The sequence below is a fragment of the Colletotrichum fioriniae genome (assembly GCF_027942845.1).
Source record: "Colletotrichum fioriniae strain IMI 355084 chromosome Unknown scaffold_7, whole genome shotgun sequence".
In the NCBI taxonomy this organism is placed as follows: Eukaryota; Fungi; Ascomycota; class Sordariomycetes; order Glomerellales; family Glomerellaceae; genus Colletotrichum; species Colletotrichum fioriniae.
This window is the reverse complement of record NW_027076843.1, coordinates 1,778,271-1,803,883: the sequence shown is the minus strand read 5'-3', so window position 1 is coordinate 1,803,883 and position 25,613 is coordinate 1,778,271. Positions and strand designations below refer to the sequence as shown.

At 53.1% G+C, this 25,613-nt stretch overlaps 7 protein-coding genes across 7 annotated transcripts; 6 read left to right on the top strand and 1 right to left on the bottom strand.

The window, feature by feature from the left end:
• Nucleotides 1-351: 351 nt before the first annotated feature.
• On the top strand, nucleotides 352-2,590 carry FAA2_1 (medium-chain fatty acid-CoA ligase faa2; the record flags this gene model as incomplete). The annotated part of the gene is made up of 3 exons (XM_053197746.2): nucleotides 352-778; nucleotides 841-2,428; nucleotides 2,488-2,590. 3 exons carry the CDS (start codon nucleotides 352-354, stop codon nucleotides 2,588-2,590), a joined length of 2,118 nt encoding a protein of 705 aa, XP_053044824.2.
• A 1,452-nt stretch (nucleotides 2,591-4,042) lies between these two features.
• N0V96_006660 (uncharacterized protein) lies at nucleotides 4,043-7,157 on the top strand (the record flags this gene model as incomplete). The annotated part of the gene is made up of 2 exons (XM_053197745.2): nucleotides 4,043-4,357; nucleotides 4,692-7,157. 2 exons carry the CDS (start codon nucleotides 4,043-4,045, stop codon nucleotides 7,155-7,157), a joined length of 2,781 nt encoding a protein of 926 aa, XP_053044823.2.
• A 43-nt stretch (nucleotides 7,158-7,200) lies between these two features.
• On the top strand, nucleotides 7,201-7,575 carry N0V96_006659 (uncharacterized protein; the record flags this gene model as incomplete). The annotated part of the gene is made up of 1 exon (XM_065757791.1): nucleotides 7,201-7,575. The coding sequence occupies one exon, from the start codon at nucleotides 7,201-7,203 to the stop codon at nucleotides 7,573-7,575; it is 375 nt and encodes a 124-aa protein (XP_065613708.1).
• A 2,492-nt stretch (nucleotides 7,576-10,067) lies between these two features.
• N0V96_006658 (uncharacterized protein) lies at nucleotides 10,068-12,883 on the bottom strand (the record flags this gene model as incomplete). The annotated part of the gene is made up of 6 exons (XM_053197744.2): nucleotides 10,068-10,541; nucleotides 10,593-10,782; nucleotides 10,839-11,976; nucleotides 12,070-12,172; nucleotides 12,419-12,664; nucleotides 12,746-12,883. The coding sequence occupies 6 exons, from the start codon at nucleotides 12,881-12,883 to the stop codon at nucleotides 10,068-10,070; spliced, it is 2,289 nt and encodes a 762-aa protein (XP_053044822.2).
• A 3,191-nt stretch (nucleotides 12,884-16,074) lies between these two features.
• CIT1 (citrate (Si)-synthase) lies at nucleotides 16,075-17,767 on the top strand (the record flags this gene model as incomplete). Its single annotated transcript, XM_053197743.2, has 5 exons — nucleotides 16,075-16,182; nucleotides 16,275-16,339; nucleotides 16,404-16,597; nucleotides 16,659-17,402; nucleotides 17,469-17,767. 5 exons carry the CDS (start codon nucleotides 16,075-16,077, stop codon nucleotides 17,765-17,767), a joined length of 1,410 nt encoding a protein of 469 aa, XP_053044821.1.
• Nucleotides 17,768-20,531: 2,764 nt separating this feature from the next.
• On the top strand, nucleotides 20,532-21,737 carry YHM2 (Mitochondrial DNA replication protein yhm2; the record flags this gene model as incomplete). Its single annotated transcript, XM_053197742.2, has 3 exons — nucleotides 20,532-20,757; nucleotides 20,946-21,618; nucleotides 21,683-21,737. 3 exons carry the CDS (start codon nucleotides 20,532-20,534, stop codon nucleotides 21,735-21,737), a joined length of 954 nt encoding a protein of 317 aa, XP_053044820.2.
• Nucleotides 21,738-24,674: 2,937 nt separating this feature from the next.
• Nucleotides 24,675-25,178, top strand: N0V96_006655 (uncharacterized protein; the record flags this gene model as incomplete). Its single annotated transcript, XM_053197741.1, has 1 exon — nucleotides 24,675-25,178. The coding sequence occupies one exon, from the start codon at nucleotides 24,675-24,677 to the stop codon at nucleotides 25,176-25,178; it is 504 nt and encodes a 167-aa protein (XP_053044819.1).
• Between the last annotated feature and the right edge of the window lie 435 nt (nucleotides 25,179-25,613).

Genomic DNA, 25,613 nt, shown 5'->3' with positions numbered 1-25,613 from the left:
TGTAGACCAAACTTTGAATAACCTACCTAGACAGGCGCCCTCCTCGTTTGTCCCAAATCCTTCTCGGACGAATTACTTCTGTTTACCTATTCCAACTTTTTTTTTGATTTCTTTCAAAACCTATCCGTCTCGACACCCCTCAGCCAGCTTCACCTCTTGCCCTCCCGCACATCGCCTACATCTCGCCTTCAGGCTTCCAGCATCCAGTCGTATTCGTTTGCGCCTTTTCCTGCTGCACCGTCGGCCCCCAACGAATTGGCAGCGAGATCGAGGTAGATCGTCCGTCAGCAACGTAACCATCAGTCCTCGGCTTCCAGCACTCCCCCACAGATTCCCGCTGTCGCTGCGAACATGGCTCCCACAAAAGACACCGCCGCATACATACAGGAGCTGGCCAACCCGCCGCCTCCTGGCTCACCCTACGGAGTCCCGATTCCAGGCTCCGAGAAGGAAGGGCGCAGCGCCATCTACCGCCATTGGCGCTTCCGCGACGGCCCTCTGCTGTCCACTTTTGATCCTGCCGTCCAGACCGTTCACGACTTGTTTGAGGAGTCCTCCAAGAAGCGCCCCAACGCAAAGTGCTTGGGTCACCGAGCATGGAACCCGGCGACCAAGGACTGGGAGAACAAGTACACTTGGGCTACCTATGCCGAGGTTGCCGAGCGTCGCAAGAACTTTGGCGCTGGCCTGATTGAGATTCACCAAAAGATTGGCATCACCAGCGACAACTACGGTGTCGGTTTGTGGTCGCAAAACCGTCCTGAGTGGCACATTGCCGGTACGTTGACCATCACATGCCAAGCACGAGGTACAAACTGCATACTGACTCGAAGTAACCAGATCTCGGTGCTGCATCCCAATCTCTCTTCACCGTTTCTCTCTACGAGACCCTCGGCCCCGATACGACCGAATACATCATCAACCACGCCAACTTGGCTTGCGTAGCTACCTCGTTGCCGCACATTCCCGTCTTGCTGAAGCTTGCCCCGCGTCTTCCATCACTCAAGCTCATTGTGTGCCTTGACTCCCTCGACGATGGCGAGCAGGCTGGCTACTCCAAGCTGTCCGTTCTGAACGGCATCGCTGCTCAGAATGGCATCCAGATTTACTCCATGGCTGGCGTCGAGGAGCTCGGCCTCAAGTCTGGTCGTCCTATGCGCCCCCCACGCTCGACCGACTACGTCACCATCAACTACACCTCTGGAACTACCGGTATGCCCAAGGGTGTCGTCCTGACCCACGGCAACGCCGTTGCAGGCCTCACAGCCGCGAGATCCGCCGGCACCGTTACCTACAAGGACGTGCACATCTCTTACCTGCCCCTCGCTCACATTTACGGAAGAATGGTTGACCAAACCGCCCTGGCCGAAGGCGCTTGCATCGGTTTCTTCCGCGGCGATATTGTTGGACTGGTAGACGACATGAAGATTCTCAAGCCCACAGGGTTTATGTCTGTTCCCCGCCTGTACAACCGCTTCAACTCGGCCATCCGAAGTGCCACCATCGACGCAGACGGTGTCAAGGGATCCCTGTCTCGCCAGGTTGTCAGCACCAAGAAGGCCAACATGAAGCAGCCCGTTGGCAAGGCAAGCAACTCTCACTTCTTGTATGACAGAATCTGGACCCCCAAGGTTCGTGCTGCTGTCGGCCTCAAGAAGGCGCACAGCATGGTCAGCGGTAGCGCTCAGTTGGACCCTGACGTCCACGAGTTCTTGCGTGCGGCTTTCGGCAACCACTTTGTGCAGGGATACGGCCTGACGGAGACGTACGCCGTCTCGACTGTTCAGCTGAAGGGTGACTTCACCTTGGGCAACATCGGACCGCCAGCCTCTTGCAATGAGATCTGCTTGGAGTCGGTTCCCGACTTTGACTACTTCGTCACAGACAAGCCTTACCCCCGTGGTGAGATTCTTCTCCGTGGTCCCAGCATCTTCAAGGAGTACTACAAGAACGAGGAGGAGACGAGCAAGGCCCTCGATGCAGATGGTTGGTTCCACACTGGAGATATTGCCGAGGTCGACAACATGGGTCGCTTCAAGATCGTTGATCGCAAGAAGAACGTTCTTAAGCTGTCGCAAGGAGAGTACATCTCGCCTGAGCGTATCGAGAACGTCTACTTGGGTAGCTGCAGTCTTCTGGCCATGGCATACGTTCACGGTGACCCGTCTCAGTCGTCGCTCGTTGCTGTCTTTGGTGTTGACCCGGAGAACTTTGCGCCATTTGCAAGCAAGATCTTGAAGAAGACCATCGATAAGACCGATATTGCAGCGATCAAGGCAGCTGGCGCCGACAACAAGGTCAGGAAGGCCCTGCTTGCAGAGCTTGACCGGATCGGCAAGAAACATAAGTTCAACAGCTATGAGCGTGTGCGCAGTGTTTACCTGACCATCGACCCCTTCAGCATTGAGAACGAGCTACTGACACCTACGTAAGTGAAAGCTATCTTTTAGCACTAGACATGGGCACCTGCTAACCTCGTACGAACAGTCTGAAGCTCAAGAGACCGCAAACTGCCAAGGCGTTCAGGACGCAGATCGACCAGATGTACGAAGAGGTCAACGCGGAGCCAGCCGCCAAGGCCAAGCTTTAGACGGTCTGTTTATTTAGAGGATTGGCGTTGGATGATGTCGTGTCATATAAAGGCGGGCAATGCTGTACTATATAAGATGATCTGATTTATTGGCTTTCTAGAGTTACACCCAATAAATTTCAAGAAGACACACTATCTTATTTTATACCAGTGATGGCCAAGTCAGTTTTAATATTAATTGTTACTGCTTTGATGCATATTTTATAGTTATATCGCGATAATTACATAAGTTATAATTTCTATACTTCGCTATATACTCAATAGTAATACCAAGTGACATGCCCTTGATTGAACATAATTCCGTTGTCAATCCGTGTAAGTTACCTAGGTAATGTTTGAGACATGTCTTTTCCGACTTTGATGCGCAATTGCGCTTGCCATATGGGCAGGCTTCTGGCGTGAACTGGCACATCGGGGTTGACATCAGCGGGGCTGATGGCCTCCGAAGCCAGTGGCGCTCCGGTCCGGTACGCGACACGACAGTATTGGGGGAGGGGCTATTTGGTCCGACGTTCTTCTAAAGCCATTCGATTGGACCGTTCATCTACAGGCGCATTTAAACTTCCGTTCTCTAGGTAAGGTAGGGTACTTGTCGTTCACGCTCGATGTACGCGATGGCCAAAGTACCTGGGCGGGTGACGCGATATGCTGTGTTGTACCAGCGCAGGACGGCGACCGCAACTTTGATATCGAGTTCTTTCTTGTCAAATGACAAACCTATACAATATCTAAATGTGCAATAAATAGTAGTAGAATATGTCTCTGGAAATATTTTGTCTAAAGGTTCTTCAAGGAATTGAGTTTGCTTTGCTGGGATGTTCTTGTGACCCAGCGCGATGCTGCCTTCGCGAAGAGCCTAGAAGCTTGATATGTCACTGAAAAAACGAAGCATTCACATGCCATTAAGCGACAGGACTTGCGCGCAAAGACCTGTCGCAGATGTCCTAGGTTACATCATTTCCATGTTTGTATAACAATTCAATGTTCGAATACAATGTCGTTGAACAATTTGAATACTTCTTTAATGCTGAACAGTTAATCAATCTTTGTTTAGCTATAAGACTGTAACAAATTCTATATAAATTTACTTATACTATATTAATAACATTTTAGAGTGATGATAAAAAGAATTAAGAAGAATTAATTACTTAAAAAAATTTATAATTACCGTTCTAACTTCTTAAATCTCGAGAAAAGAACGGCATTTCTTACATAAGACTGTTTTAGACCCTTGCGAGTGTTAGAAAGGTGACTGGGTCCACTTTTTATTGGCACTCCCACCCGACCCGCCTCTGTTGACCCGTTATAGCTACCTTCTTCACTCTAATTACTGCGACCTGACGATCTACAATTACGCGTCTGACGACCTTCACTTTACACTTTACGCGCGCGCGCTGGCCGGACCTTAGCTCGACGACGACCACGCGTCGGCGATGTCTAAGGACCGCAATAATGCTTGCGAGTCCGAAAGGAAAGTCAGCCGTCGCGACGATCGATTTGACAGCCGCTCCGAAGAAGAAGAAGACGACGGACATTATCGACCTCACGCTCGACGACGACCATGAAACCAGGTCACGGCCTGCCGAGGCCGAACCGCCCCGAAAGAGGCAACGAACAGACTATGGCCCCGACTTTCCTGTCGACCCGAAGGGCGGTGACTCTGAGAAATGGATGCGGTGCCTGAATGCGCAGGTCAGGCCGTACATCACTGAGGCGTTGCTTAATGTTCCGCACGATGAGTTCAGGATTGCGGATATCGCTCGACGGGTAAGTAGGACGCTCTCTCTCTCTCTTGCCTTGTTTTCTCTATCTGTCTCTCTCTCGTACTCGCACTAGTCTTCTTCGGAAGCGCATTTTCTAACACAAAGGCCTCAGGTACTTGGAGAGGTGTACCGTTCCGCTATAGAGGACCATGTGATCAACATCAACGAAGGCTTCCTGTCTCAAAATGCAGTCAGGGAGCTAGCCGCGCTCGCGCGTTATCGTATAGCCCACTATTGCGACAATCACGAGGTGAGAACCGGCCCTTACACTTCTTACTTGCGTACCGGCCCGCCTCAGGACGGCAATGCGTGAGTATAGTACTGACTTCTTGTTTTAGGAATTCAAGAAAAAGCCTCTGAATTTTGGTGGAATTCCGGTCCCCCTCCACCCGGACGGTTATCGCGGATCGAGGCTTGCTTCCGAACAAGGTCCTTCGACGGCGCCAGCGAGGCCAGTGCCGAGGCCAGCGCCGCGGCCGGCGAAGACACAACCTCGACCGAAGTCTCGTCCGAAGCCTCGACGAGAGCCTCACCCGGCACCTGAGGTAGATCACCAAGCAGAGCCCGAGCACGAGTACCAGCCAAAACCCGAGCAAGAAACCGACCCAGCGCCTCGAGCTCCAGCTACAGAAGCCCCGATCGTCGCCGTTTCGCCAGCGAACTACAGAACGAGGGCGCAAGCCAGGTCCTTCAAGTCATGGAAGGCGCACGACTCACAAGCCAAGGCCGTGGCTACCCCGGGCCACAAGGCCAAAGTAGCCTGGATGACGATGCCGCGGCGGCCATACACCACAACGGAAGAGCGCGAGACGATTCTTCGTGGCACTTCCAAGCTTGTCCGAAACCTACCGGCGACAGCAGCACTGAGCTCGCTGCCCTTCCACGTGGACTTCACCCCCGACGAGTTGGATGACGTACGGAGAACAGTGCGGGCCATGTGTGACAAGAAGGTTAAGCACAAGCGGAGGGACAATACGGACAGAGAGCTGGGAAAGATGCTGAGAAAGCGGCCCGACTTGCTCACGACTATACCACCTATGATCGAACTGAAGGGAACGCTCGCGCAGCGAGACCACGTTGCGATTCAGAACTTCCTCGACGAGCTGGCGAATCGGCACAAGAGACCGGCCCGGCATCCAAAGGTGCTGACGTTGGAGGTGGACGAGTCCGACAAGCAGGGCGAGGCACAGCGTACCAGTCAGATCTCTACGCTCCTGCTGGCACGGGAAATCGACGGAAATCGAGGTTTCGGCCGGATGCGTCGCCACGTTAACTTCACCAACGAGTTTAGGAAGGCTCATGAAGACGACATGGAGATGCGGGCAGAGTGGGTGGGTTGCGCTGGTGACATTATGACGATTGCCTGGACCTCGGATACGAATTTCATCTGCGGTGCCACGGCTCATTCCGATTCGCACAACCAGCAATATAACAAGGCCGGTAACCTTTTGCTTTGCTCGACGACGTTGGGTCGGCTCAAGGCGTATCCGGATCACAGAGTCCCTCGACCGATTGTCGAGAAGGGCGAGAACTCCACAGAGGCTATGAGAGAGAGTCAGAGCCCGTGGCTCTACTCCTCCGTCGTGTCTTCTGACTATGATCGCAGCAATAAACGTGCCTACACGTCAAGTTTCGACAAGACCGTCAAGGTGTGGAAGGTCGACGACAGAGGAGCAAACATGGAGGCTTTGGGCACCTGGGCACACGCGGGCAACGTCAACTTTGTGGCAGTTTCCAAGCATGAATCTGGCATGGTGGCAACTGCCACTGATGTGTCCACCCAAGCTGTCCGGGTCTACCGCGTTGACAACGACAACATATCTCAGAGCCCATACCAGGTATACACAGGCTCCAGAGCGTGGGATGAAGGAAATGAGGAGACGACAGCGACCCAGAAATGGGCTTACTTCCCAGCAACGATGCAATGGGGCTTAGCCGAAGGCGTGCAGCACTTGCTCCTCGTTGGCTACTCTCCCCGCAGTCTCACAGGAGATGATAACGACATTCCTGATGAGAAGTTGAACACCGGCGAGATCTGTCTTTGGAACTGCCTTACGGGCGAGAAGATCAAGGTCTTGACGGCGTCCACGCAGAACGTCTTTGAGGTGGTTTGGCATCCCAACCTACCGAGCTTCATCGTGGCAACATCGCCGGCTGGGTTGATGGTCGACGACTATACTCTGACGCAGATTCGCATCTTCCGCCCTAGCTTGACACCTGAAGGTGATACAGCCTTTGGCGAGATGCAGTGTCTGGATTGCCCGGCCAAGGATATCAACGAGCTCACCATCAAGCCCAACAGCGTCCTCTGCTCATACGTGACTGCGGCTTGCACCGATGGAAAAGTGTACGTATGGGATACCTCCCGAGGCGACAAGCCTATCCACGCTCTCCGGCATAAGAAGCCGATTGATGAATTCGACGAAAACTTGGGAAAGCGAGAAGACTTGGACGTGGGTGTCAAATTCACGGCGTGGGGGACCACAGCGGACCGCTTCTACACCGGCGGATCAGATGGAGTGGTCAAGGTGTGGAACGTACGCAACTTCCGGCAGCCCCTCGTCCGGGACCTTTTGGAGGCCCCTGGAGCTATAGCATGCGGAGCCTTTTCTCCATGTTACTCGAGGCTTGCTATTGGAGACGCGAGTGGCCGAGTAATGCTCCTCTCGCTGAACAAGGAGGACGAGCCTCCGGCCAAATTCGTCCTACCCCCAATGCCGGCGGGCATGCGACCTCGTCGTCCCGTGCGCCGTCCGATACCTGTCATCGAGCACGCCGATCCCCCCGGCACCACATCAGAATAATCAGGACCAAGAGCCCAAGACGGGCGTTGAGAGAGGACGAAGAATGCTCTCTTCCGGCCAGCTCATCCGTCACCCGGACGCCACCGTCGGCGTCATCCAGGGGCCGGCGTATTCCACCCTCGGCCTACACTGCCCCAAATCGCACTTTGAGGGCGACGCGACACAGCCCTTGCTGGCGAAGGTCGAGGAAATTCAGCAGGAGAACCAAAAGATGTTCCGCCGCAGGTCGCTGCGGGTTACCCGTCTCCGGCCGCTGACCGACGTGGGCTCCGTGGCCCTCGAGCGTCGGCATGTGCGCAACGTGTCGAGGGACTTGGATCTGCAGGAGCTTTGCGAGATGACGAAGCTTGATCTGCTCATGGATCAGGTGAATATCGACGACCCTATCTACGATGAGGGGGTGGGATTACGAATATGAGGAAGGGGACCTCGAGAAGAGCATTTGGGCTACGCTTTCGGAGTGAAGAAGAAGCGAAAACGCTTCAAAGAAGGGCCGATATCGCCTTTCTAAGATACGAACTTAGTCAGCTTGTGGCCTCTATAAGCTGAAAAGGCCGCTCTTGCCTGTATCAGATACAAGCTTGTCTACTAGCTTATGGGTTTTGTAAGCTGAGAGGGCTCCTGTTGCCTCTATCAGACTCGAGCTTGACTAGTTGACGGCCTTTTGAGGCTAAGAGGATGTGAATAATTCTGTTAGACGAATACCAAGACTTACGACATTAAACCGAGATTATATAGAGTGAGATTCGAATTGATGTGATACATCCTAATAATAAGCCTGTTACTAATTTATCTAGACTTTAATAGAGGATAGAAGTTATTTTAATAGAAGACCCTTCTAGAATTTAGATGTATTATTCAAACTACCTAAAAAATAGCGACCTCTTTATTCATATAATATAATTTCGGCAAGTAAAGGTTATGCCTAATAGTCATCTCGTAGACGGCCACTATAGACGTTACTATAATATAGTACTCTGATTAAGAATTGAATCACGGTGCCAATATGACATTTGGGGAAGGTCTGGAGGGTAGAACAAACCGAATCCATATGCTGAGGTGGGAGATAATGGCCTTGTCCGCTCTGCTAGCCTCATTCCCGTGTTCACCTACCTGACTGCAGGTTTTGGATCTTACCTCCGCCGCTAATCGAAAGTTAGAAAGAAGCAGTAGCCACCCACTAGCTTCCCTTTGCGGAGCAGTAGTGGACATGGGAAGGGGCTTTCGAAAGCGATTTCATTCCCTATGTAATGCCTCCTCCAGGCCCCTCCCTCTAATCTAAACACGACAAGGGTGTAAACCGAAAAGAGCTAAGCATATAGATCCAAGCATCTACGGCTATAGTATGTATGTGCTGTGTGGTTGTGAGGTGTGTCTACCTAAATCGTAGTGTTCCTTGCTTATCTTAAGGACTATGATCCGTATAAAAAAGCGCAGTCTCTATTCTTCTTCAGTCCCGCTCTCGCTCACGTAGTATATTCTATGGTGAATATGAAGGAAGTGACGGCATGTTATGAGAGGGCACTGGCTCGATTGAGCAATCGAATGGCCTTGTGATATTGAAGAGCGTACGGCAATATACCCTTTGGCCATACTTTGGTCTCAACAAATGCTGCCCATATTCTCACGAGCGAGTTATGTCCCGGATCAGGAACAAGTCGCTGCAGAACATGCTACCCTCGAAGCAACAGCGTCATCTATATTTCCCAAGATGAGACAACGGAATTCAAGGGAGGCGCAAAGAATGTCATTTTTAGATAGCTAGCTCCCTGAAGCGGACCAAGAAGAGGTAGCAACAAAGACACCGCATAAGGTAGTAATCTACATTCTACACTCTCTGATAAGTATAACCCAAAAAAACAGTTCACCCCTCCCGGTGCTGAACTAGGGGCTACATCTGTCGGTGCTCATGCTGGGACTCGAACTCGGGAGCCTGTCGTCGAGTAAGGCTGGTTAGCGTTTTGATTACTGAACTATTGACCACTCCACCACCCAGCCAAGTTTGACCTGAGCCGTCGACCTAGACGGGTCGCCTCCTGGATGGTGACGGAGATGGGATTGAGGGGGGGTTATACAGCCTTCTTATGGCGACAATGCGTCACGTGTGGAAGGTATGGTTAGTAAGGAGGGAAGATACAATACGGTACTGTCAAAACCTTTCGGAATCAGGTGTATTGGTAGGGAGGAGGATGATCTAACAAGCTGCCTCTGCTTTATTCTTTTCCTAGCCCATACACAGATTCAAGGGTATCTTTGTCAGTACGTCCATGCACATGAATAGATTGAACATGAGCTATACGTGTTGTGTTCAAGAATTCTGATTCTTGAGCTGCACTTTCTTTGGGGTCAAATGTGACGATTATATCAGTGGGAGAGCACCTTTCTTCATCGCCATCTCGCATAGCCGAGGGGTGTAAGACAGTGCTCTTTTGCGGACTTTGTCCAAATCACCAGGGCATCACAAAGCTTCAATGAACCAGATGTAGACTCAAATATTCCTTTTCTTTTTCCTACGATACAACGGGAGGGTTCGAGTGAAAATCGCCCTACAACCAAGAACCAGTTTACCAAACCCTTGAAGCCCAAAAGCCAGCAAGACTACGATAAGCATCGCAGTACGCGGGGTATCGAAAAAAAAAAAAAACAAAGTCCTGACCCACCCCCCTTTCCTCTCCAAGTGAGCTCAGTTACTTTTGGTGCGGGTATTTCCTTTTCCCCCTTTGATATCCTTGCCCTCCTTCCCCCCATATATGAACGCCGGCCCAATGCACACATCCATGATTGTTGCAGGCCAAAAAGCCCAAGCTCGCGAGGGTCCAAAAGGACGTTGAAATGCAGAAGCAAATAAAGTATACCCCCTTCCATATACAACGCTCAGCGGATCCGAGAGGCCGCGGAGGAGAGAAAAACTTAGTTGTCCTTGGCGGCCGGGAACGCGAAGCCGGGAGGGTACGCAGGCATGCCGTTGGGCAAGGTACCGATGCCGTATGGGAACTGCTGCGGGAGCGGCTGAGAGTTGGCCGAAGAGAACTTCTTGTCGTCACGACGCTGGTCACGGTCGCGGTCGCGGCCACGGCGCCAACGACCAAGGTCCTCGCGGCTGTCGTCGCGTCCGCCAGCACGAGTAGAACGAGGTCCGTGGTTGCCGCTCTTGTCGGTCTGCATGCGGCGGCTGATGGCCTTGGAGGAAACACCGTTGCCGATCTCGATATCGGGCTCCTCAACGACCATGCCCTCTTCGATGGGTTTACCGCCACTGCCTCCATACTCGGCAGTCAACATCCACTTGCGATCAGCCTCGGTGAGCTTGCTGATGGGGATGATGCTAACACCCGTACGGTAGTCGCTACAGTCACGCGGACCAAAGCCAACACCCCAGCGGGTCTAGGTTGTGTCAGTCGAGTTACTTGGTAAACACAGGTCTTTGAGACTTACTCTCAGCTGCGACTCATCATCATTCTGCGGCATGTTGCCATTGGCACGCATCTCCATGCCATCCTTGGCACGAACGGCATCCTCACGGGAGACCATCTTGACGAAGGCGTGTCGCTTGTCCTTGTTAACGATGCAAGACTGAACCTGGCCAAATCGAGTAAAGATGGCACGGAGCTCGTGCTCAGACTGGCTATGGAGGCTGTCAGTCGACGTTCCGACGAGTGGAATGCTTCTAGCTATACTTACTTGACACCGCCGACGAATAGCGTGCGGCTCAGAACCTTGATGTGCCCAGGCTTCAGATTACGGTCGTACTCAACCCACTTGGCATCCGAGCCACGGCGCGAGTCACCACGGTCTCCTTGAGAAGCACTGTGGCTTCCATGAGGGCTACGCTGACGATACTCGCTACCATAGCGACCGTCTCTACTGTCATGACGGCCTCGATCGGGGGAGCGATGTCCATAGTCGTAGCCATTGTTGCGGTCGTGAGAAGAACCGCCCGAGTTCCAACGGCGGCCAGGCGATCTGGACCGCGACCGAGTATGTTGATATTTGCTACCATCTCCTCCTGGGTTGCGATTGTAGCGAGACCCCTCGCTGGTGCCAGTGGGCTGAACAGGACCGCCCCATCCCTGACCGCTGCCGTAGTAATTCTGGGCCGCGATGGGGAGTGGAGTAGATGTGGTCGAGGGCGTGGGGAGAGGCGGTCCCGTAGGAGCAGCGCTGTTCTGGTTGCTTGCAGCCGCAAGCGCGGCAACAATTTGCTCCGCGGTGAATCCCGAATTGGCAAACATCTGCATGAGAGCCATTTGCTGACCGTTGACTCCTTGCGGAGGCTGAGGACCAGCTCCTGGGAACGGCAGACCAACAGGAGGAGCCTGGGGCTGGCCTTGGGTATACGCGTACGGAGCCGTCGGGTTAGGGGGGCCACCAGGGAAAGGAGGCACAGAGTACGGAGCCTGAGGGAACTGATTGACGGGAGGAGCTGGAGGCGGCGGCGGCTGCTGCTGCTGCTGCTGCTGCTGTGGCGTGGAGCTCTGGAGTCTAGACAGCAAGTCTTGCAAGTTCTGAGGCACCGCCGGGGTCTGAGTCTGAGCCGGGGCGGGAGGCTGGACATTACCATGGGCCTGACTGTAATTGTGACCATGGGTGAAGTTCTGGCCATGTCCGTTACTCTGACTCTGACTATTCTGCGGCTGGCCGTAGCCCTGTGTCTGAGGCTGACTCTGGACGGACTGCGTAAGTTTGGCCAGATTGGCGATGATACTGTTGGCATCAGCAGGTCGAGGTTGAGCAGCGGGGGGAACCGCGGATTTGGATCTGTAGCCCATGGCCTCGACCAAGCCTGGTGGGGGACTACCCTCAGGCGTGTAGGACTGAACTGAACGGGCAGAGGAGTCAGCGAATCGTGGAGCTATACTAGCACAAAGGAGGCGATGAAGCCTATTGATCATCTGGCGGGGTGGTGACATACTCGGGTCAGGCGAAGATTCAATCTTCCGCTGAAAATCATCGAGGACGTCAGGAGAGAAAGTGGCTACTCTACGCCATATCTCGAGCAGCTTAAGCAGTTTCTCCTACATAAAGGGCAGCAGTGTAAGTAGATTATTCAACCACATCAATAGAAAGCAAAGAACATATAGACACCATTAAACGTGTCCGAGCGAGTCTCAAGCGTTCACTCTCACATTCTCCGGTAGGAGGTAGATGAAAGGATGAAGGGCGAAAGGCATCCCGGCCCATATCGAAACCGTTATGAGATGTGCAAACACACAAAGTATTGTTGTGGAGGGTGCTTCAAAACTGCAACATTTGATGCGTACCTTTTGGCCTTCGAGGCGCAACTGCACCATGTCACTGATGAGGGTGTGCATGAGACCGGTAATTCGGTGACAACCAGCGCCAAAAGTTCCATCTCTCGCAGTACCATCAACAGGCTGACCAGACACTCTGGCTTGGTCAAGCCACTTGCGCATCACAGAGTCTATCACGTATAGGACTCCAAGCTTGTATGGAGCAGTAAACTTCTTGAACGTGGTATACAGCTTCTGGATGAGAACCGACTCATTCTACAGAGAAAGTTTCGAGGTTAGTCTAGGTACTTGACTAGGCAAGCGAGATGCGATGCTGCGTTCGATATCGTATCGTACCTGAATGTTGTCGACACAGATGGTAGTGATATTAGCAATGCGATTGGCGGTGACACCAGGAGCCTTGTAATTCTGCATGGGTTCGAGGGCGGCTTCTAGCTCCGCCACAGCAGCGGCGGCAGAAGTCGGGGCAGCCATTCTGCAGGGCGCTCGCTGGCAACTAAGATATGGTGATGGCGATTGTGGTGTTTTTCCTCAGGAGTTTGTCTGCGAGCGAAGTACGATTGGGAAAAAGGTAGGTAGTTTGGTTGTGGTGGGCAGGCTCGAGGCAAAACAGACGAAGTGCCAACAGCTAGGGCTTCTTTTTTTTGCTCTTTGCGGCCTGCAAGAAGGGTTGTTCAAGAAGAGGTTTACTGAGAGCGCGAGGAGGTACGCGACGTCCAGGAAGTGGAAGTAGGTAGGTAGGTAGTCAAGAGTAAAAGAGTGCCACGCTCTTTCCTAGAGTAAAATCAGGCAGGTAGGTCCGGCCGCTCCTTCCCTCGATCAACAGCTTTTGTGTGTATTTTGTTTTACAGACCGCGCAGGCAGAAATAAGGTAGGTATCCCAAAATGTCGCGCGACGGCACTGTATCCAGCACTCTAAAGGTACGAATGGATCGAGTTCCTGGATTGGATGACTCTCTACTTTGTACGGACAGAGCGTGCGACGCCTTTCTTGACGAGTCGTCCCAAGGAGGTCACAGAGGAGAATTTTCAAGTGGCAGGAGCCGTCGACGGTCTACTACTTGATTTGATTTCACCCACAGTCGGACTCTTGCGGTCCTCGAAGGCGAAATACGATGTTCGTCAGTGTACGATGATAGTCTCGATGAATACAGTTATCTTATGCCGCCGACGGGATGGGCGTGATGCAGCGTCGCGCTGGAGGATCGTCAGTTTTTCTGAGGGGGAAGGGGGAGTTGTGGTTGGAAAAGAAGAGATTCAGAAGTGGGGATGGAATGGAAGCTGGGACACGTTTGGAGACGGCGCTGGAGGCTTGCCGTGTAGCGGGCGGTGGCACATGGCAGGTTTGCGGCCTGCCCATGATTACATACCTTACGGCTTTATTCTTGGAGACCAAAGCACCAATCAAAACCATTGGCATCTTTGTCATCAAGTCATCAAAAGCAGGAGCTCACATCGTTTGCTGAGGTCGGGTGCCCAAGCTTCTTTCTGCCTGAGGCTGAAAGGGCAGCTTCTGAGGCACACCCTTTTTGCTGACTAGCCGATCCTCGAAGCGAGATGATGGTTCCACCGCCGAGGTTCTGCCGCGAAGTAGAAGATGGATCGCACCGGAATGCTGAGGTACCTTAGACACGCTGGTGATGTGCTGGCATAAATAAGTGAGAAAGGCCCATTCGACACAATCGTCTCAATTGTGCCAATATGGAAATAACGGGAGATGCTTTGGGTCCCGGCGCTTGAATTGGCCCAGATTGGCCAGAGCTCCTTTCCACAATGGCGTCGCCGGCCCGGGCATCAACGGGAAGAGCAAAGGTCTTTGTTGTCACGCTCACCCGCAATTATTTCTGCCAGTCTTCATATTGTTCTCATCCACATCCGTATGCGGACAATACCCACCTACTAAATTATCTGGAGAAGGTGTGCTAGTTCCCCGGCAACACAACTCTTTTGATCAGAGCTGAAGTTGCCGGCAGACAGGTGCGAAAATACTTCTTATCAGTTGGATTCAAACTTGAAGCTTGACAGATTCCTTCGCAATCGCTACAGCTTGTCAATAATACCGCACATACGATTATATCAAGTTTACGTGATAGCCGGGCTACATGACCACACCATCTGCCATTGCCGTGGACGAACGGAAGCCTCGTTCTATTTCATTTTGTACGGGTACGTGACCGGTATGAACTTCCTCGGATGAGGCGGTCGAGCTGTGCCGTGGTTGGAAGTTCGCTCCCAGACAGGCAGGAGCGTCGAATACGCTGCTTTGATTGGCCGAATGCCACACTTGCGGCGGGCCACGGAGCCTCGGAGCTGACGGGAGATGCGCGAGACAGGGCTCGGAGAAGAGCAACATCTTGCATCAACAAGTCCCCAATTGACATTGGCTCCGGACGGATACTTGCCAATGGCAACAGGAGCGCAAGTGCTGAGTCCGGACATGCTCTTTGGCGAGGGTCAAATCTTGGTAAGAAAGCATGGGCTCGTGGGGGCCGGGCCGCGATCCCAAGTGCCTGGGTAGGTACACAGTCCCTTCTCAAATCCAACCGTCGTCCAGTCTCACCGTGAGGCGCATTGCCCTTGGCTACCTTACCTTACCGCTACGCTACCCACAAAGTCAAGGCTGCGATGTTGTGTTCAACAGCTACTTGGAGTTTGGCTTCCGACCTTCGGACGAAGAGCGGATACTCCGAGAGAAGCCGCCTAGATATCCACTTATCTCGGCTTTTCGCGCGCAAGAACGGGGCGTTGTGATACGGGAGGTAAAACTGGAGACTGGAGCAACGACAAACTGGAGTGCGCGATGCAGATTTTCTGGTGGGGCCGACGAGGGACGCTACGTAAAAAGACGGAGACAGGTTCAGGGAGATTGAGATCCCAAGATTGACAGGATAGATTGATTGGAGTCGCCGGTTGGGGGGACCACGGGGGACACGGAGGGCACTGGAGTCTTGGACACTTGTACATTATTGCAGCCGGTACGTACCCTTTTCGCGTCTGCTCGCCTCGCCGGCGTTTGTTTCTCCCTCGTTGCTTGACGGCCGGGAGAGAGAGAGTCTTGACCTCAGGTATCAACGGCGTAGAGGTCGTCCGCCACCGCAATTGAAACCTGCTCGAGTAAGGCACACCGGTGTTAAGAAGCAAGGTATTAGTTGGTCTGAAAGAAAGGGAGGTCAACGGAGTGCCGGACGGCGGCTGAGCCTCTCAATCAATTCCTGTACGCCTTCGCAAATTGAGCGCTATGGCGCGTGTTGAATACCTCGGAGGACGGGCCTAGGCTTGACCTGCATTGGATCTGGGCAGCTTGAGAGCTCAAGGAAAAATTCCATGGTTGGACCGACGTTGGGGCCCGGGGGAGCACCTAAGGTAGACTGCCACACTGCAGGGCAACCGGCCGGGAACTGTCTAAGATGGATGGCAGATGTACCTGCAGCGCCAAAACACCTAGCGTCGATACCTCACCCTGCCTGAGAGACAACCCGTATGCCCGCTGAGGTACATTGGTATTTCCGGCCACACCTGTGACGTGACCCCCCGAGGGCGGCCCCCCGGTCCAAGTGCGCCTTTGCTTCATATTTTTTTCTATCCCATTACCTGCGGCTTTTTTCTTTCCCTCCTTTCCGATCTTCATCCTTCACCAGTTCCTGAAGCCTCACGATACTCTCACAATGTCTGTAGCGCGTCTTTCCACCTCTGCTCTGAGGACTTCCCTCAGAGCCTCCCCTTTCAAGGTCTCGGCTTTCAACGCTGCTCGTTGCTACTCTTCCAAGAACCAGGTAAGCTGCTGCCGCCGCTCGCTGTTGTTTCCCTCCGGCCGTCCGGCCCTTCCTTACCTCGGGTGTCGTGAAGCTGACACGTTCGCATCTAGACCTTGAAGGAGCGCTTCGCTGAGCTTCTCCCCGAGAAGATTGAGGAGGTCAAGGCTCTGAGAAAGTGAGTGCATAGCCATTGAGTCCCCTTATCGCAACCTCAACAGCCGCTAACCTCGCCGTCGCAGAGAGCATGGCTCCAAGGTCATCGACAAGGTCACCCTTGACCAGGTCTACGGTGGTGCCCGTGGCATCAAGTGCCTCGTCTGGGAGGGTTCCGTCCTCGACGCCGAGGAGGGTATCCGTTTCCGCGGCAAGACCATTCCCGAGTGCCAGGAGCTCCTCCCCAAGGCTCCCGGTGGCAAGGAGCCCCTTCCTGAGGGTAAGTCTACTTATCGCGACAATTCTCGCAATCAATTCCCTTTGCTAACAAAACTCCAAAGGTCTCTTCTGGCTTCTCCTGACTGGCGAGGTCCCTACCGAGCAGCAGGTCCGCGACCTGTCCGCCGAGTGGGCCGCCCGCTCCGACATCCCCAAGTTCGTCGAGGAGCTGATCGACCACTGCCCTACCGACCTTCACCCCATGGCTCAGTTCTCCCTGGCCGTTACCGCCCTCGAGCACACCTCTTCGTTCGCCAAGGCCTACGCCAAGGGTGTCAACAAGAAGGACTACTGGGGATACACCTTTGAGGACTCCATGGACCTGATTGCCAAGCTGCCCACCATTGCCGCTCGCATCTACCAGAATGTCTTCAAGGGCGGCAAGGTCGCCGCTGTTGAGAAGGACAAGGATTACTCCTTCAACTTCGCCAACCAGCTCGGCTTCGGCAGCAACACCGACTTCGTCGAGCTGCTCCGTCTCTACCTCACCATCCACACTGACCACGAGGGTGGTAACGTCTCTGCCCACACCACCCACTTGGTCGGCAGTGCTCTGTCCTCCCCCTTCCTTTCCGTTGCTGCTGGTCTCAACGGTCTGGCCGGTCCTCTCCACGGTCTGGCCAACCAGGAGGTTCTCAACTGGCTCACTGAGATGAAGAAGTCCGTTGGCGACGACCTCAGCGACAAGGCCATCACCGACTACCTCTGGTCCACCCTCAACGCCGGCCGTGTCGTTCCCGGTTACGGCCACGCCGTCCTCCGCAAGACTGACCCCCGTTACTCTGCTCAGCGCAAGTTCGCCCAGGGTACGTATCCACCATGAATGACAATCCAGATTCGACGTAAGAATGAGAATACTGACAACCCTACAGAGAAGATGCCCAACGACCCCATGTTCCAGCTCGTCTCCCAGGTCTACAAGATCGCCCCCGAGGTCCTTACCCAGCACGGCAAGACCAAGAACCCCTACCCCAACGTCGACGCCCACTCCGGTGTCCTCCTCCAGTACTACGGTCTTACCGAGGCCAACTACTACACCGTCCTCTTCGGTGTTTCCCGCGCCATCGGTGTCCTTCCCCAGCTCATCATCGACCGCGCCCTCGGTGCCCCCATCGAGCGCCCCAAGTCCTTCTCCACTGCCAAGTGGGCCGAGCTTGTCAAGAAGATCTAAACGTGTACGCTTAGAAGAAGATGATGATGGCGGGAGAGAGAAAAAAGGAGACGCGGCTGCGAACGCAAGTAATTTTGTGTGCGCAGGAAAGGCAGCAGGGTCGCATGAGCGATCAACAATAGACATGAAAGGCAGCGTGTTGTTTCAGTCAGGGTGGATAGAAAAGCTTTGGGCGATACCATCCACTGCGCTTGTACAATACCGAGAAGGGCTGCTTTTACCGGGAATTACTGGGTTGTTTTAGTTACCTTGGGGCCGAGGCTGGCTTGCGTCCGAATACACATTTACGAATTTGAAGTTAACAAGATGATCCTTTACTTGCATTGGCTCTAGCTTTTCGATCTGCCTGTTACACAGACCATTGTCCATTCTCGAAGCTTGGGGCGCATGATGTGACGATGTTGAACTTGAGACGGAGCGGGAAAGGGATGGATTTGCCGATGTCTACGCGCCTCGAGACGTGACAGGAGAAGCCATGCGCGCAGCGTGGCGCCGCGATGCTTGGACACGCGGCCGGGCTGGAGCTATGCAAGAGCTTCTGCAGGCACGCGCGCACACCAGGAGTTCGTGTCACTTTCAAATTTGTGATGTCTTACATAATCTCAAGTTACCACCTCACCTTGCACTGCATAATATCCGTAGTCTTACTGTATGTAATCCACACTTCCTCTCGGGTTGGTTATACCCCAATCGATGTCCGGCGTGGGAAAGGAAAGCAAGCTATTGAGGAAAGAAGAGGAACCCCGGTGCAGCAGCGAGTGGTTCCGGCTCAGGGATGTAGTTCCGGGTGTGTGCAATGTGATGGGGTCGGGTGGTTTAATTGGATGAGGGTGAAGACTTCCACCGTGAGGCTGACGCGGTGACACTGGGAGATCATATCCGTACGGAGTGAGTAAATGGATGTCGATGGCTGTGGATGTCAAAAAGGGATTCTCGATTGTATGGCTAGTGAGTGTGAGAGATTGGACGTCCGCCTTTTCTTGGCTAGAGGGAGGCTGCGAGGTACGGAGTCCAGTCTGGGAGGCGGCGCCCGGTTGAGGCTGTGGCAGTCGGAGGATCCCCACGGAATTTTGCGTTGAGCTCTCCAGATGGGGACAAGGCTGGAAGCTGTTGGGGAGGGTTGAGCTCCAAAAAAGAACCCGGCGGGGCGCCGCCTTCTTCGGTTTCTTTGAATCTGTGGTGCTTTAGTGCCCGTTTTGGTGTGGTTGGCGGAGAACCCACGGGCCAGTCCGTGGCACGGCGGACCTGTTGATGCGCGGCCTAAGGTACCTTCGGTACGGACCCTTTTTTTCTTCTGCTTGAGCTTTCAAGGACCACAGGTTCCTGGTTTTGGAGCTTTCTACTTTCTTTTGTGGTTGAAATTCAATGTTGCAGGCGGCGCAGCTCCCTTCCCAAGCTGTGGCTGTGATGGGAATTATTGATGCGTACCTTATCATTTAAGGCGAGGTGAGGTGAGGTAAGCAATTCGCCGAGGGAATAATGGCATGCTGCAGTTCATCCTCGTAAAAGTACCCGACGGATAGCTGACACTGGTCGCGGTTGTTTGTAGTGGATGTGTACATGCCAACAGCTCATACTTGCTTCCAAAGCTACAGCCAAACATACCTGGTAGTCAACTACAGACAGACGCAGTTGTAAATGTGATCTCCAAGCAGTACAATGTACAGGGAGAGAGGGATGATGAGAGGGCGTCAAGTCTAATAACAATGCTTGGACTGCCGGCATCGTCTCAAGTTCTGGGCGCACACGTCTCACTTTTATCGCATTCCCATCTCCGTGTCACACACTCTCTCTCCGAGAGGCCCAGGAAGCTGTGCTATCTTTCGCTTGCTAGTAGGGATACAAAGTGCTTCGTACTCACAGATGCAAAGTACCGGCGGGAGACCTGAGATGCCCAGTCAAGCTTACATACGCTGCTACAACCATTGGGGGAGACTTCAGACAAGGGGCTCTCGGCCGCCCGTTATGCTTCAAGGGTTGGTGACTTGAGAGGAAACATGCAACTCTGTCTGGTCGTATGTATCGCATATGCACGTCCACTGGCCATCTAATAGGTCGTCCGAGGTGATACTCGGGTGAATAGCCTAACCTAAGGCTGTCAGATCGGTCCTCCGATCAAGGCCAAGTCCAAGGCTCCAAAAAGTCCAATGGAGTTCAAAGTTGGCCCGATTCCAAGCTCAGCAAAGCCCGCCCTAGCAAGAGAGACTGGAGAGAGAGCGAGCATTGAGGTGGGCTGGGACCAAAAAAATTGAGGAGCTCCAGCATTCAGGTAGCACACCCCTGCCCCTGTCTTGCCTTTGCTCATTGTTCCCTCCCAAATCCACTCCAATTCCCACGTGCAAAAGGCGCCTGCTCCCACGTCCGCTCAGTCACGGAGAGCTCCTGCTTCTGTTTCTTCTGTTTCTTGTCACTGAGAACGCACGCTTCTACCCCCGAACTAGAACCAAAACCAGTCCAGTCCCCCCGGGCGCCTAACTTTCGAACGAACACATCTCTCCTCACCTCATACACAAAAGTCACCTGTGACCTCGGCCTTCCTCCGAGAAACACCAACCAAACACACAGCTCGAATATCCGAGGTCATTCCCAGCCCTTTTTTTATCCCGCAACCTGCCGCACTTTTCCCCATTCCTCGCTTGGCTCCATTCCCAAGCATCTACCCCGTACTTTCCATTAAACCTCCCGCCGCACCTCGCATCCCCCGCGAAGAAGCACCCTCCTCCCTTGGTCAGGGCCCCTTTCCGTCATCACAAGTAGCAGAGCCATGGTTGCCGTCGCCACTATGCCCGCCCCCATCGGGGAGCCCCAGAAGCTGGAGAAGAAGCCCGTCAAGTTCTCCAACTTGCTGTTGGGCGCCGGTCTGAACATGTTCGAGGTCACCACTCTTGGCCAGCCGCTCGAGGTCGTCAAGACCACCATGGCTGCCAACCGTGGCGACGGCTTTGGCACTGCCCTGGGCCGCATCTGGGGTCGCGGTGGTGTCCTTGGTTGTGAGTAAACCACCATTCTCAATTCTGATGATTCTCGTGATTCTTGGAGATGACGACTGGAAATCAATCCGTCAATCGAGCTGCCTATCGCCGCCCGTTTGATGGCCATCGATTGCTTGATGATGAAGCTCTCCAGAAGACAAAGCACCCCACAAGCAAGCATCACTGACATTTCTCCTCCCTCGCAGTCTACCAGGGCCTCATCCCCTGGGCCTGGATTGAAGCCTCCACCAAGGGCGCCGTCCTTCTCTTCGTCGCCTCCGAGGCCGAGTACTATGCACGCAACGCTGGTGCCTCCGAGTTTGGCGGTGGTATCATCGGTGGTATCACCGGTGGTGTTGCCCAGGCCTATGCCACCATGGGTTTCTGCACTTGCATGAAGACGGTCGAGATCACCAAGCACAAGGTTGCCTCCACCGGCGTCCCGCCTCCCAGCACTTTCCAAACCTTCATGGGTATCTACCGCAAGGAGGGTATCAAGGGCATCAACAAGGGTGTCAACGCCGTCGCCATCCGTCAGATGACCAACTGGGGTTCCCGTTTCGGTCTCTCTCGTCTGGCCGAGCAGGGTATCCGCGACGTAAGAGGCAAGAAGGACGGCGAGAAGCTCGCCGCCTGGGAGAAGATTCTTGCTTCCGGTCTCGGTGGCGGTCTGTCCGCCTGGAACCAGCCCATTGAGGTCATCCGTGTCGAGATGCAGAGCAAGAAGGAGGACCCTAACCGACCCAAGAAGATGACGGTCGGAAACACTTTCCGTTACATTTACTCCACCAACGGTATCTCTGGTCTCTACCGTGGTGTTGCTCCTCGTATTGGTCTCGGCGTTTGGCAGACGATTTGCATGGTTGCTTTGGGTGATATGTGCGTTGCCCCCGCCCACCCTTTTTATCTTAACACGGGCATAACTAATCATTGGAAACTACAGGGCCAAGACTTACGTCGAAAAGCTCACCGGCGACAAGGTCACGGCTAAGCATTAAGATGGCGTTACATGGGAGAATATAGACCAATACCTGGAATGGTCGTTGGACTGAGGATGGGGCTGGCTGGCTAAACCGCTCGAAGGCGGACTCCGTGTGGGGAGCTATTGTAGCTTACCTTACCAGTAGCACGGATGAACCCTGCCGTGGCCCCGTGCGAGTGACATCCCCGGGGCTCAGCGTCTGTATCTGTTCTTCATCTGGCATTATGCTTATCTTAGAGATTACTCATTATGGGCTGCGCTTTGCGCCCTTGGAACTATTTACAAAAGATTCGTGGACTTTGTCGTCTTTGCTATTCGTGATGAATTGTTGCAAGTGGATCAGGAGTAAAGACGAACACGTCACCACAAGTAGTACGGAATAAAGTCCGCTCGAGGCCCGGGATGAGGTTGACTGGCTCCCGGACCGGCCGAGCGTAAGGAGTTCGGATGCGGGTCCGGGGGGCAAGCTTGTTTACCCGCGCAGGCTGCGACTTTGACGGAGTCCACATCCGCTGAAACGCATCGTCGGCGCCGGTAATGTGGTTCCTCTCTCGCTGGCGTTCTAATAGTGGTCGGGTTGTGTGCTATTTGTGGAACACATTCACCCACTCCCTTCGTTGCACTGACAATGAATGCTTTCCTTCCTATCCGTATCAATGGACCTACCACTAGGAGCGGATGTCGTAGGGAATAAGAAAGTCTCACGGAGCTACCTCCAAGGAAGGGGCGAGGAAGGACGCTTAGAATGAGCGGAAGTTGGTTGCGATGGACATGTTTGTATAGATCCCTCCATTTTATGCTCACTTTCTGCCGACCGACTTGCTTTCAGCTCACTAAGAGGGAACATCTGGGCTTTTCACAAGACCACCTAGGGATTCATAGATCCTTTGTGGGGTTTCTACCCTTGACTCTGATGTGTTTTTATGCCTTCCTGATCTTGTGCAGCATCTATCTCGTTTGGTATCTTGTTCTTTTCTGAACGGATGAATTATTTCTCGTATATGCAATTTTCGATCTCAGGTGTGTATTGAAGTGAGGGAGGGGGTGGCATGGAATTCTTGGGGATCGGGGTTACGGGGCGAGATATTTGCTGTTGATGAAATGGTCATAGATGCAATCATTCAACTGGCCGTGTGATATAGTTTTTTTGGGAATTTCGCCAACATTGTATCATTCCTATTTTCCCGTGGGGTCCTCTTCGTGTTGGTGTACTCAGTGAGCAGGATGACAAGCTTCTCGGCTCGCACGAAGCTCGACACCGTATGTTGAACTCCGTATGGAGAAGCCATTTGCACAGCACCATGTTTTTCTGCCTACTACTTGATACATAAACACGCAGACGTGGCAGTAGTATAAAGCACGTCGGGTGGCTGGAGATGAGAACCCGGAGTGTCAATATAAGATGCCGGCGTCGGCTTTGAGGTGTGGCCCTCCATGCTGACCATCGACCGACAACATCTTGATGAGACCTCGTCTGGAAAAAGATGGATATAGCTATGGCATGCATGATTTATGCATAGTCTTGGGGTCAGATTCCTCTCTAGTAGGAATAGACTTTTCTGGTCTCGTGTACGAAGGCGGAGCATAGGTTTGGAGGGGGGCCAAGCCGGGCCAGTGGAGACCTTCTGCAGCCTCAAGACGATGGGATATGAAATCATTGTATGGCCACAGACGTGTGATGCTCTTCAAGGCCTGGCTTTGGGTTCGCGAAAAGGGGAACATGTATGAGCGATTCCGCTTAAGCAATGGAAGGAGGGAACATGTAAGTCTGAAGTTTGGACCGCCTAAGGTTCCGAACGTCAGGAAAGGCGGTACACCCTGATGAGTGACAATACCCATCTATAGGACATCGTATAACGGCATGGCAATCAATCAAATACCCTCCATGATTTTTCATTCCTGTTCTTCCGTTTTAGCTAATCTAATTATAGAACGATTGATGTTGGCTGCTTTGTAATTCTAGCTATATTCCCGGAACTTGGTCTTCCAGACTTGAGGGAAACAATCAGCTGCGAAAGACATACCTGATAGCCTCTCTACCGTAAAGAAAAAGGAATTGGAAATTTAGCAGTGAAATAAAGCCTGGAGATATGAGCAACACTTGGCTCGTTTGCTAAGATGGTGTGGTCGGCGGATGAAGTAGCTACGGCTTTGCCGCGGTTGCAGAGAATGGGTCAATATAATGACAGCCACGACATGTTGACGGCCGTCCAACGAAAATTGAATCAACTTGAAATAACGTTCCGTCCCCGTTCTTGGGTCTTGTGGCTTTTTCGTATTAGTCACTCAAGGTCATCGGCAGTTTTTCTCTTCTCCTCCTACAAAGTTTATTCCAATCCAGATTGTGAATATTGGAACGCAGACCACTCTACTGGTGGACGGGGGACCTGAAGCCATCGTGGGCAAGACTTTGACGCATGATTCTCGAAAAGTTTGGTCAGTACTCGCATGAAATAGTTCCCGTCAGAAAGGCGTCACGGGGAAATCACAGATACATACTACAGTCTATTACTCAATAATATTTCCCACATAGCTCCTCTTATGCATGAAGTCAACAAGGTATCTGTATGCAGAGAAGTATGAGCTTTCCCCGGATCCATTCCCCGGTTCTCCCTGAACTTCTCCTGATTTTTGTAAAAGCTGGCTATTATATATCAGTCAGGCGACTGGCTAGCCACATGAAAATCTTTCCTCCTTCTTGGCCGTCTAACGAGAAAAAACACCAAGTCCAGCCGTCAAGTCATCCTCGACGTCTTCCTCAACGTTCTTCTGGCACTTGCCTTGGAGCTGAATGGCAAAGAGACTCCCCTTTATCAGCTAACAATCCGCCCACTCGTACCATCTCCATAATCTAAATCGGACCTTCTCTACATCCTTCTCTCCCCCTAAATCAAACGGGTACAGACCTCATCAGCTCAACCTAAACTTCGCCCAAAACCCTTCCTCAAAAGCCATGAAGTCTCCAATCACCCTCCTCCTCCTCCTCTTCCTTGTCTCGGCAGCGACCCTCGTCGCGGCAATCAAGCCAGGCGGCAAGGGCCCCATGAACATGCCGCGCGAGAGACAACACATGTGGCAGCAAGTCGCCTGCAAACGCGGCCACGGCAACACCTTTGTCACCCCCTTCAAGCTGACGGCCCTCGTCGACGAGGACGTCGGCGCCGTCTGCCACCGCCTCTGGCACAACCTCAAGCGCACCGACCTCGCGTGCGCGCTGCCCAGCAAACCCATCTGCGAGGACCGCGGCGACAAGTCGATCCAGGAGAAGAGGCTCTACTGGAGCTTCGACGTCTTCGCGACCTGTCCCGCGCTCGCGGTCGACTCGGCGTGGTACGAGAGCACCGGCAACATCTGGGGCAAGTCGAACTGCAACGAGGGCAAGTACTTGTATGACGATCTGCCTGATTTGCCGTTTCCTTATAAGAAGGAGCGTCCGACTGCGACTGGGACGGCGTAAGGGTTTTTTTTTTTTGGGAGGAGAGGTTTCTTTTGGAAAGACTTACGCCATACAACGGGATAACTTGGGGAGGAAGTGGTGACGCTACCAGTTAGACGCTGCGCGGACTGGGTATGGGAGGTTGAGGTTACAGTCCCCTGAGCGGGCTCATCGATTGTCTACTCCATGGCTTCTTTTCGATTTGTGTTTTCCTACATGTAGCCGGCTGCCTGACGAGGTTTCTCATCAAGAGAGTCTCTTTGTAATTTCCCCCGTCACTAGTGATTCTGTACAATCATCCATGTAATAATGATGGCCCGAAGTGTCACATGTAATCCTTTTCGGGATACCGGAAATCTAGCCAATAGTCATCACTTACAAATGAGAAGAAGCCACAAAGTAGATGATTTACGGCGAGCGTATTTCTCTTCTGTGTCTGTACCTGTTCAAAGTAAG